The following is a 12,467-nucleotide window of genomic DNA, read 5'->3' as shown; positions in this document are numbered from 1 at the left end:
TCCGACTCTGTGCGACCCCAGAGAAGGCAGCCCACCAGGCTCCCCCATCCCTGGGATTCTCCAGGCAAGAACACTGGGGTGGGTTGCCATTTCCTTCTCCAATGCGTGAAAGTGAAATGTGAAAGTGAAGTCGCTCAGTCGTGTCCGACTCCTGGCGACCCCATGGACTGCAGCCTACCAGGCTCCTCCGTCCATGGGATTTTCCAGGCAAGAGTACTGGAGTCGGGTGCCATTGCCTTCTCCGGGAATTGTTATTACCTCACCCAAATTAGAAAAATCCTGGCTGGATTTGGGATTTCAGGAAAACCCCAGAGGAAATAGGGAGGATGGTGACTATTTGCAGGATAGTGAGTTTGGTATGGATCAGAGAGCATCTCAGAATATACACATGTAGCATATGACTTTAATAAAATTAGTAAGTGAGCAAAACTAAAAAACACATTTTTTTCCTTTTATTTCCTTTTATTTAAAAAATTTTTATTTTATACTATAGTTGATTAACAATGTGTGTTAATTTCAGATGTACAGCCAACTGATTCAGTTATACATGTACATATATGAATTCCTTTTCAAATTCTTTCCTCATTTCAGTTATTACAGTGTTGAGCAGAATTCCCTGTGTTATACAGTAGGTCCTTGTTGGGTATCTGTTTTAAAACTAGCAGTGTGATGTGTCAGTCCTAAATTCCCAATTTATCGCTCCTCCCTATCCTCTCCCCTTGTTAATCATAAGTTCTCTATTTTTGTTTTGTAAATGAGTTCATTTGTATCATTTTTTTTATTCTGCATATAAGCTATATCATATTTGTCTTTCTTAGTCTGATTTACTTCACTCACTATGATAATCTCCAGGTCCATTCATGTTGCTGCAAATGGCTAAACAACTTATTTTCACACACACATATTGATAAATACAAGGTGTTTGTGTGCGCGCTCTTCAAATGATATCTAAAGAAAAGCAGCAGCCACTCTAGTGTTGCCTGGAGAATCCCAGGGAAGGGGAGCCTGGTGGGCTGCCGTCTACGGGGTCGCACAGAGTCAGACACGACTGAAGCGATTTAGCAGCAGCAGCAAACTCTCGCTAACTATGGAAGCGTTACAGTAACTTGTGTTACTATACGACTCAAGCACCAGCAAATCAGGAGGCTCACAGTTGAGCAAGGAAGTCCTGAAATCACAACTTCCACGTTGTTCCATCACTTTACCAGAAAAATTCTTCCCGCTCAAGTAGTCCGAGAAGACTGCTGCCCTATGCCAAAACGGCAGCGCCGGCGCCACAACAGATACAGCGCATGTCTGGAAGTTACGCAATCCCATAAGGTAGCGCGGCCCCACCCGTGGGGAGAGTTTCCGCCATTTTTGAAAATCAGGAAGGTGCGGGGGTGAATACCGCTGCTGCTGTGATGGCAGCCTTTGCCGTGGAACCCCAGGCGCCCACGTTGGGTGAGTAAAAAACTGCTTTTCCTCGCTGGCACCGCGATGCACACTGTAAGCTTGGAAGCGGGCACGCTGAGAGACAGTAATCGTAGGGTCTCGTCTGCTAATTTCAAGCCTCAAAGAGCTAGCCCTTTGGCTCGCCCCCAGGTTCCAAGTCCGCCCCCTTCTCTAGGCGTCGCCACCCTGTAGCTACCAAGGGGGCTCCGGGACGCTGCGGGCTCCGAGGAAGTCGAAGAAACGGCGGTCTTGTGGTGGTGACTAAGCCGCTTGGTATACTCCCCACAAGCCAGATCCAGACCTGTCCATACCTGAGACTTCGCCGGAACGGCAGACGCTATGCTGGGTTCCCGGATCCTGTGAAGCGTTGGTGGGAAGGTCGTCACCTGTGAACACGTGGGTGGGCGGTGCCCTGGAGCGTGGTCACCTTTCACGGCTGCTCGGTCACCTGGGCTTCCCGTTACTGCTTGATTCCAACTCCTCCCGGGATTCGCTAAAGGAATGTGTTGTTAATGGAAACTTGAGTTGTTCGATATTTAATTAACCAGGTGATGGCAACCATTCAGATATTCCCTTAATAGGAAGCCATGAGTTCGCTTCATTTTCTTTATCTTGGGAAAATGTTTGGGAAAATTTTCTTTATCTTGGGAAAATCCTCTATTGTAGAGGATCTTTTCCTCTACACGTAATGATTCCAACCAGTCCATTCTAAAGATCAGTCCTGGGTGTTCTTTGGAAGGAATGATGCTAAAGCTGAAACTCCAGTACTTTGGCCACCTCATGCGAAGAGTTGACTTATTGGAAAAGACTGATGCTGGGAGGGATTGGGGGCAGGAGGAAAAGGGGACGACAGAGGATGAGATGGCAGGATGGCATCATCGACTTGATGGACGTGGGTTTGGGTGAACTCCAGGAGTTGGTGATGGACAGGGAGGCCTGGCGTGCTGCAATTCATGGGGTCGCAAAGAGTCGGACACGACTGAGCAACTGAACTGAACTGAATGATTTTAAAAAATCATTTCCGTTATATAATGGGGGCATTAAAAAAAATCTTGCGTGTCAACCTTGGATGTCGATTATTGTGTGTATGTGTCGGTTGAGTTGTGGGTTTTGTGAGAACCGTGGAATAGCTTAAAACAGAAAATAAACCATCTACTATAATAGAGATGTATTTGAAAATCGCTAAGAGTCGGACACGACTGTGCGACTTCCCTTTCACTTTTCACTTTCATGCATTGGAGAAGGAAATGGCAACCCACTCCAGTGTTCTTGCCTGGAGAATCCCAGGGATGGGGGAGCCTGGTAGGAGGCCGTCTATGGGGTTGCACAGAGTCGGACACGACTGAAGTGACTTAGCAGCAGCACCTAATGGAACACTAAAACTATGGTTACTTCGACAAACAATGCTAGCTGAGTAAGACACACCACTTAACATTTTAGGAGTAGAGACTCGGAAATGGAAATTTAAGACTTGAGGATCCAACAATATAACTCTTAAGGAAAATTAGTCTGAGGGCTCGGTGGTTAGTGACAGTTTAGTTAAGAGTCCTTTGGCTCTCCTCACTTTGGTTATTTCTGTTGTATCACAGTATGTATTTAGATGTGTCAAAAGTTTTTGGACTTAATTTTTAGTATACTTGCTGCTGTTGTTGTTTAGTCGCTAAGTCATGTTTGACTCTTTTTCGACCCCATGAAAGGTTCTTCTATCCATGGGATTTCCCAGGCAAGAATCCTGGAGTGGGTCGCCATTTCCTCCTCCAGGGAATTTTCCAGAGCCAGGGATCCATCCTGTGTTTCCTGCCTTGGCAGGCGATTCTTTACCACTTCGCCACTTAGGAAGCCCATATATGTTTTGTTTTGTTTTGTTTTGTTTTTTTCTTTTGGGGCTGGGAGATGGTACCTAAAACTTTGTACTTTGAGTTTATAAATACATGTTCGTAATAGCTTTTGTTTAGACTTTTGATTTGATTTTAGTATTATGTTCTTTGGAAATATGTAGTAGTACCATGGTAACATAGTAACTAGCACTTTGAAGTAATTACAATGTAATATAGCTCTTCACACCTATTTCAGTATTTGCTTTCTTTTCCTTTTTCATGTGCTTGCATTGTTACTATCAAGGTCTGCTATGAGAAATAAGAGGAAGAGTAATTAATTGACAGCATTTGGATAGTACTAAGCACAATTTTGAGGCAGTTAAAATTACAGTGTAGTTAATAAAGGCTGTATAAAATATCAAGTGTTTGAACTTTCTGAGTTCCATAAATCACAAATCAGCTTTGTCAGATAATTGAAAAATTTTCATAAGCAGAAATTGCAAATTCTACATGTACACAGTAGGTTTTGGCTTTTAAGGTACTATTAGAATAATAATTGTAATAACTAATATTTGTGAGTACTGATTGTATATTAGGCACTTGAGTTAAGTGCTTTATTTGCTGTCTTTCTAATCAAAGCTGGGTGCTGTGATTATGTCCATCTTTCTGAAAAACTTGAAACCAGGTCTCTTGACTCCAGAGCTCCTGTTCTCCTTACTGTGCTATTTTGTTTTGAAATTAGAGGAAGTTATAGCTTCCTTATTTTCATAGTTGGAATAATAATATTACCTAGCCTATAAATTGTGAAAAATAATTTTGAATGGATCATCATGAAGTATCAGTTCTCCTCTTAATTGGTTTTCTGTTAGGGAGACTTATTGATTATTCCTAACTTTATTTTTTGTGTGTGTGTGTGTGCTTATTCCTAACTTTAAAATGAATGGTTTTAAAAAATTACCCAAAGCATATTTCTTAGTTGGTATGCTGTCATCACTGTTATTTCATACGTGCTTTAATGTGTGCATAATTACACTTTTATTACAGAAATGACCATGGTTTTTGTGTATGGGGAAAGAAAAATGGGACATATAGCTAAATCTGTTGTGTCTAATTTGCTTAGACTTTATGTTTGTAGTGCATCCTGTCCTTGTTTTTGGTTGTTACATAGTAGAAACTGCCAGAAATGGAAAGAAGTTGTTCTGTATGTAGTAGGGATTTTTTTTTTTTTTAGTCAATAAGCAAAAATTTAAAAATAAATGTTGATTCTTAAATCTATGAAATAATGTAAACATCTGTCAAATATTATTTTGTTAATGCACAATATTTTCATATTTTTCTGGAAAAATTTTATGATTTTTAAAATAATTTAACTGTGGTTTTGTAATATTTAACAATTTTTATTAAATTCTCAAAATTGTGTATACTGGTCCTTGTATCTTTTTGTTACCTATTATTACATTGAAGTCCTTTCTCTGTATTTTATTTTCTGATTCATTTAGGATCTGAACCAATGATGCTGGGTTCACCCACGTCTCCAAAGCCAGGGGTTAATGCCCAATTCTTACCTGGATTTTTAATGGGGGATTTGCCAGCTCCAGTGACTCCACAGCCTCGATCAATTAGTGGCCCTTCCATAGGAGTAATGGAAATGAGATCACCTTTACTTGCAGGTAGGTAAATGTTTGGGCTTCCCTGGTGGCTCAGCCATAAAGAAACTGCCTGCCAATGCAGGAGATGCGGGTTGGATCCCTGGGTGGGGAAGATCCCTTGGAGAAGGAAGTGGCAACCTACTCCAGTATTTTTGCCTCGGAAATCCCATGGACAGAGGAGTCTGGCAGCCTGCAGTCCATGGGGTCTCAAAAGAGTTGGACATGACTTAGTAACTAGATGACAACAAAGGTAAATTGCTTAGTGTAGTTTTAAGTACTATCAGTACATGTACCAGAATTTTAAAAAGAGGAGTGAGGCAGCTTTCACCTTCGTCACCTAAAATTGAAACAGGTGTAAGCAATATAATTTACTTTAATTCTAAGAATCCCTAAAAATATGCATACTGCATTTTATTCAATCTAGCATTGATTGTAACACCATTAAGCACCACTAGGAAAGAGAAGCACTAAATATGATACACCATTTGCCATTTTTGTTAATTATTCCTATTTCGGAGATGTTAAAGTGTGTTTGGGTGGGGGAGGGGAATATGGTCATTCAGCTTCAGCTGGATTCAATTTAAAAAATTTGTCTTAATATAATAACAGCAAATATTCAGTCAAAAGAAATATAATTTGTAAATTTGTAGATATGAATTTGACTTCTAGTGTTAGTGAGTTAAGATTCTTACTCACTGTGTTTAGTGAAAGGACTTACTCCACAAACTATGCTCTGCAGTTGCCAGCACAAAATATTGTCATGTAAACAAAACATCTAATACAGGACTCTTTTAGCAAACAAATATTTTAAAAGATAATTTGGAAATTTTGACCATGAATAGTGAGAGCTACAGAAATGGTTGAATTCCAAATGTGAGCTAATAAGTGTTTTAATAGATGTTTAAATGGAAATTCTTTTTTTAATTGTCCTTAAGGTATTATTGGGCTTCCCAGGTGGCGCTAGTGGTAAAGAACCCACCTGCCAGTGCAGGAGATGTAAGAGACTTGGGTTTGATCCCTGGGTAGGGAAGATCCACTGGAGGCGGGCATGGCCAACCCACTCCAGTATTCTTGGCTGTAGGATCCCATGGACAGAGGAGCCTGGTGGGCTACAGTCCATAGGGTGGCAAAGAGTCAGACACTACTGAAGCAACTTAGCGTGCATGCATGTGAGGTGTTATTTGTGTTAAAGTGGTTTATAATTTTTTTTTTAAAGATCAGGGAGAATTATCATAAGTTATAACTGAAGCGATTCAGTTAGAAACATTATCTTGGATAGATTATTTATTTTTACATATTTCAAGTGTGTTATTTTATTGTTGTAGCTACCATGTATTAAGTATTTATGAGCCAGGGAGTATCCTAAGCATTTTATATGTTATCTTATTCTTTTATCAGTCTTAAAGAGTAGTTGGTACTGTCTCTGTTTCTTAAAGGAGTAAACTGATGCTAAATGCGGTATAGAGCTTGCTGGAGCTCGCTGGTTAGTGACCACAGGCGGTTAAAGGTTGGGCCAGTCTCGTTCTATAGCCTGTGCTCTGGTGTGCATGGCTTTTGCTGCACCGTCTTGACTCAGACATTAGTCTTACAGAAGATGTGGGCTGCTCTACTACTTGACACTGATGATTCTCTGACCTAAGAAGGCCTCTTTGTAGCCCCCAAAGTTGATCCTTTTCCTGTATGTTTATTATGTACTTTAATAAATTTTTACTGTGAGAAACATGGGAATTTGACAGTCAAATTCCACATTAAAATATTATATTTTTTCAGGTATATACAAATTAGAGCTGTTTGGTATTCTACTTTCAAGTGAGAAATAGGATTAAATTTGATATTGAATTGTTAAGCATTTTGTAGAGAAAACAAAAGTTGTACGCATTCACTAAAAACTAACATTTCTATATAGTCCTTGTTCTGGAACCTTTTGTTCAAAGGGCAGTCTATGGATCACCAATATTGGCATCACTGGCAGCTTGTTAGAAATTCATAATCTCAGGCTCCATCCCACACGGTCTGAGACAGAACCCAAATTTTAACAAGATGCCCAAGTGACTCTGTGTATTAAGGTTTGAGAAACATTGGGAGATAGGAGTTTAAGCCTTATTTTAAAAATACTAAAGGATCTTACCAGATAGATGGAAGATTTCTTTGTTTTCTCACCTGACTATGCTGTTTGTACATTGTTAGGTGGATCACCACCACAGCCAGTTGTACCAGCTCATAAAGATAAAAGTGGAGCTCCGCCAGTTAGAAGTATATATGATGACATTTCCAGCCCAGGACTTGGATCAACACCTTTAACTTCAAGAAGACAGGTGATACACATATCCTCATTTATGGCCATGCATACTCATTTCATGTTTTCATGTGGTTATACAGTGAGGGTCAGTAATTTGAAATGTTTCCCTGAAGTCTGTTTTAGTATAACTCTGTTGCATAGGAATAAGCATTAGGGACAGTTACCATAGAGTCTACTGTTTACTCTATGGTACACAGTCAGTGGTTGTTTAAAAGTTCAATATACATAGTTTTGTGACAGAACAAATGAAGATCCAGGGTTTTATCCAGATCTCAGGTACCTTGTGATGATTTGAGGTCATTATTTTTAGGGATGGTTTATTAGTATAAGACTGATGCTCTTTGGAAGGAAAATTATGACCAACCTAGATAGCATATTCAAAAGCAGAGACATTAGTTTGCCAACAAAGGTCCTTCTAGTCAAGGCTATGGTTTTTCCAGTGGTCATGTATGGATGTGAGAGTTGGACTGTGAAGAAAGCTGAGTGCCAAAGAATTGATGCTTTTGAAGTATGGTGTTGGAGAAGACTCTTGAGAGTCCTTTGGACTGCAGGGAGATCCAACCAGTCCATCCTAAAGGAGATTAGTCCTAGGTGTTCTTTGGAAGGAATAATGCTAAAGCTGAAACTCCAGTACTTTGGCCACCTCATGTGAAGAATTGACTCATTGGAAAAGACTCTGATGCTGGGAGGGATTGGGGGCAGGAGGAGAAGGGCACGACAGAGGATGAGATGGCTGGATGGCATCACTGACTCGATGGATGTGAGTCTGAGTGAACTCCGGGAGTTGGTGATGGGCAGGGAGGCCTGGCGTGCTGCAATTCATGGGGTCGCAGAGAGTCAGCCACGACTGAGTGACTGAACTGAACTGAATACTCTTTTAGAGCTGTTCACTGTTGACTTATTTTACTAAAAATGCTTCCTTCTGCATGTTTATGAGTGATGGCCTAGTCTGTTCCTGTAGGTGTTCTGATGGTGATGTTAAATCTTGGCTGGTGTGGATGTAGGTGTTCTGCCAGTGTCACTTTCAGTTATGGATTGCAAGGTAGAGATTCTCTGTTTTGATGGGACTGATAGCACAAAAAAGTGTCTAATACTTATGAAATGCCTGTAGTGTACATACCCTGATCTCATGTATTATTTCATTTAATCCTCACAATGACCCTGGGATGAATGACTCTTAGGAGCTTTATCTCATCATTGAGGAAACTAGGACACCAAAAGCCCAAGGCAGCCAGTCTGGTTGAGCCAGATTTTAAACCCAGGGAATATTGACTCTAGAGCCAGTGTTGACAAGAACGATGCTGTGCTAATACTACTATGATTAGTCTTGGTTGTCAGTTGAAAGGTAGTATTGATTTTTCTTTTAAGTAGCAAGTTTAGGACCTTTTATAGTCAAAAGTTTTCTCTCCTATTACTGTTATGCTTAGTAGGATACAGAAACAAAATGTTTCAGCTGAACTGGTAAGTTCATTGTATAAAGATATTTCTGCTGTTTGATTTGGAGGAATATTAAAGGCTTTTCTTTAAATCAAATATAGTATATTTATTGGCAAGTTTAAGAAAAGTAGAAAAATCTTTCAGTAAATTTTGATTATAGGCTTGATACACCTGGCCTACTGGGCCTATTTGTAAAGCAAAGCAAAGTTAATTCATTGTGTTAAACAGAATACTTTCTCTTACCAACACTTGTACACCTGCCCTCCTGTCCAGTGTAGTAGCTACTGGCCAAGTGTGGCTGTCGACGCGTGAAATGTGGCTAGTCCTATAATTAACTGAGATGTTGTTTTGTGGAAAGTTTTAAATCCTTCATTTTAGGTTAGAAGGATTGGTTAAGAAAAGAAGCCATTCATTACACACACAATAAACAGTTTCAATTCTTAATAAAGGCTTATTTGATTAATTTCAATATACTGCCACTAAGAGAAAAGAAATAGAAACAATAGAGAAAAGTAACTGCATACATATCACCAAATTGGGCCGAAACCCACATCCAGACTTGAATAGTGTTGGGAAGTCCAGAGGAACAGCAGTCTGGAGTCCCTTTTAGGCAAAAGAGTCCTGGGCGGTGTGTCCATTCCACGGGTGAGGTTTTTGGGGACTCCCGCTTATAGTTCCAAGCTGCAAAACAATACCATCATCCATTTGTGTGCAAAAATGCAGCTCTGGTTTTTAAGTTTTACATTGCTGTTTCTTTTACCTTATGAGTCATAAGACTTCTTAGACTTTGGGAGGCTGGCTAGGCCTCCAGGGGCTCAAGAAATTACAAATGCCACTCCCTTTCTTATCTAAAGTGCCACTTGATTTGCTGGTAACAGTTGGTGTGCTTGCTGGCAAGCACATAGCTTGGCATGGTCAGAAGTCAGTCAGAGGCCTGCTCTCCAGCTTCTGAAGCCTGAACAAGACTCCCTCCATTTTATTTATAATTTCCCTAACAGATATACATGCCTACTCTAAAACAGTTACTTGGTGTGGTTTGTGTTATGTTTGGACAGTATTGTGATAAACTTAACTAAGTCCAGAATATTCTGTTGTATTTTTCTAAAGGTTGATAGATAAATCTGATGTTTAATTTGGTATGAGGACCTCTGGCTTATAAGTTTATGCCACCTTTCATTACTCCTCTGATAATACCTGGAAAGAAAGGGAGTTTATAGTTACTGCTATGTTCAAAATGTTTAAAAATCTTGTGAGCCATAATTTGTAGAGAAAGCTTTTGACTTGAAAGTTGCTAAGAATATTATTAAAGTCCAAATGAGTTTAACCCCCGGAGACTTTGGTCAGCCTCTCTCTACTCATAAGTTCTCATTAAGAATTGAACAGTGAATTTTTATCTCCTTTTAATAATCTCTTGACATTTGGTCTGGTTGCTGGGTAATAACCAGATTTTAGATTTTCTTACTTTAATCAGAATCTATTAAAAAAATTTCTCTGTTTACTTCTAGAGAAAGAGCCTTTCTCATTCTTGATTAGCTAGTATTGTTTTCTATTTTGTTTATAGAAAGATTTTTCAACTACTTGAATCTTTAATTTTCTCAGATTTAAAGGAACTAGTTTTTGTTACTTTTTACTAGTAGAGGCAGAGATATGCTGTTTACTGTGTAGACTGATTTGAATCTATACTATTTCATGGTTTGTAAATATCAATTTAGGAATACAGTTTTGCCAACTTCTGTTTTTCAGTTTGAACTTTGATGATTTGAAGAATCACCATTATATCTGTTATTTCAAATACTGTATTTTAGATACTAAAAACAAATAGCAGTGTTACTGTTAATAAAAATAGTGTCTTTTTACTTAGTTCACCTTTTCTTATTTTAAACATTATAATATGCCAACGAGTCTGCCTTTTTAGATTAGTAGTGTTCAACTTAAAAAAAAAAAATCAACAACAAAACAAGCAAACTTAGAAAGTACTCTTCAATTGTGAGCTAATAAGAGGCGTTGCCAGTACCTGGTAAACATTCAGTTGTCTGTTGAATGAAGTTCTTCAACATTTATTGTGTTTATTTTATGGTTAGAACTTTGCATTTGACCTGAACACTTTCTTCTGTTTTTGCTTAGGCAAACATTTCAGTAATGCAGAGTCCTCTTGTTGGAGTTGTGACAACTACTCCTGGAACAGGTAAGCAATGCCTTTCAATACCAGTGACAATTTTTTACTCTTTGAATGAAGATAGTAAGACCTGTGTTGGTAATTGCCAAAATTTTGTCTTATTTTTCAAACTTGGAGACTTTCTCAAATGTCAGTAACTTTCTTTAGGAAGGAAATATTTGTATATTGGTTCTTTCCTGAACTTACAGATAAGGTTATGATATTCTACTGAAAAGCATTAAGAATTTAAAAAAATTATGTATTAGTGTCTCCTGAATTGTTAAAACTGTAATTAAAAAATAAGTTGCAATTGAGAAGAAGAGGAATGCAGACTGAATAATAAAGATGTTTTGAGAGATATTAATGCATAGCTGTAATGAATGTCATTGACTACAAATAGCCATTGATTATATCTCGTTTTTCTTTAAGATTAATGGTATTTCTGTCACTGTCAGCATCATCATAAGCACAGCTTTTCCAACATATTTATGTATTTATATTTATAATCTATCAAATGTTCATTCAGCAAATACTTGGCATACAATCATGTACTAGGCCCTGGGAAACTGAAAAAAATAGATAATCTTTGCCTTTATGGAGCTTACATTTACTTATGAAATTTACATTTATAAGTAAAGTAAATAGTTTGTTAGAAGGTAGTATATTTTGTGGAGGAAAATTAAGCAGCAAAGGGAAGTAGGAGATAAGGGCTTATATAACTAAGGTAGCGTATTAGTTTTCTTTTGCTGCCGTAATATATTACCATAAACTTAAAAGTGGTTTAAATGATTCAGTGTATTATTTTTACAGTTCTGGAGGTGAGAAATCTGAAATGGGTCTCAATGGGCTAAAATCAAGGCATTGGTAGCCCATGTTAATTTATAGAGGCTCTGGGGAAGAATCCGTTTTCTGCCTTTTCCATCTTCTAGAGGCTGCCCACATTTCTTTCTGGTCCTCTTCCTCCATCTTTAAAGCCAGCAACATTGTATCTTTCTGATCATTCTGCTTCATGTCAAGTCTTGCTCTTTCTCTTTTAAGGACCCTGGTGAAGACTTCCAGCCCTTCTGGATAGTCAGGATAATCTCCCTTTTGTAATGTCATCTGATTAGCAATATTAACATCTGCAGTCCTAATTTTCCTTTACCATGTAATGTAAGATTCCTAGGTTTTAGGGATAAGGACATGGACATCTGGGGTGGGAGGGCGTTATTCTCACTACAAATAGTTATGGAAAACTAACATTTGCTCAAAAATGTTTAGGGAAAGTTTTCTAAACAGAGGAAGAAGCAAGTACAAAGGCACTGAGGTGGGATTGTGTCTGGAGTGTTCAAATATGTGTCAAGAAGTTAGTGTGAAATGGAGTGAGGGAGGGGTGAATAATAGGAGATGAGGCCAGAGAGGTAATGGGGGTTATTGTATTAATAGCACTTGGTCTTTACCCAGAAAAGGTAGAAAAAAATAGGATGAGACTGCCCCAGTGATGTGAATAGACTTTGGAGTAAGGGACAGGGTGGAAGCAAGGAGATCAGATAGTTGGCTACTACCTTAACCCAGGTGAGAGATGGGGGTGGCTTAGACATAAAACAGGACAGGAAAGGAGAAAAAGAGAAGCAACAGCAGAAACAGATGAAATGAAAGAAGCAATAGCAAGACAGTAGATTTAAATGAACTGAATG

General features: G+C 38.7%; 1 protein-coding gene across 1 annotated transcript in view; it reads left to right on the top strand.

Moving 5' to 3' along the window:
• The first annotated feature begins 1,332 nt into the window (after positions 1–1,332).
• The window catches only part of NUP35 (nucleoporin 35), a 32,069-nt gene continuing 20,934 nt past the window's right edge, over positions 1,333–12,467 (top strand). Inside the window, exons 1-4 of the mRNA XM_061433458.1 lie at positions 1,333–1,443; positions 4,751–4,921; positions 7,088–7,215; positions 10,761–10,821. Of these exons, the coding sequence (XP_061289442.1) occupies positions 1,404–1,443; positions 4,751–4,921; positions 7,088–7,215; positions 10,761–10,821 (400 nt within the window). The 5' untranslated portion in view covers positions 1,333–1,403. The remainder of the gene's footprint in view (positions 1,444–4,750; positions 4,922–7,087; positions 7,216–10,760; positions 10,822–12,467) is intronic.

Source organism: Bos javanicus, chromosome 2 (assembly GCF_032452875.1).
Source record: "Bos javanicus breed banteng chromosome 2, ARS-OSU_banteng_1.0, whole genome shotgun sequence".
Lineage (NCBI taxonomy): Eukaryota > Metazoa > Chordata > Mammalia > Artiodactyla > Bovidae > Bos > Bos javanicus.
Note: the sequence above shows the minus strand (reverse complement) of the source record. Positions and strands in the feature narration are given on the sequence as shown.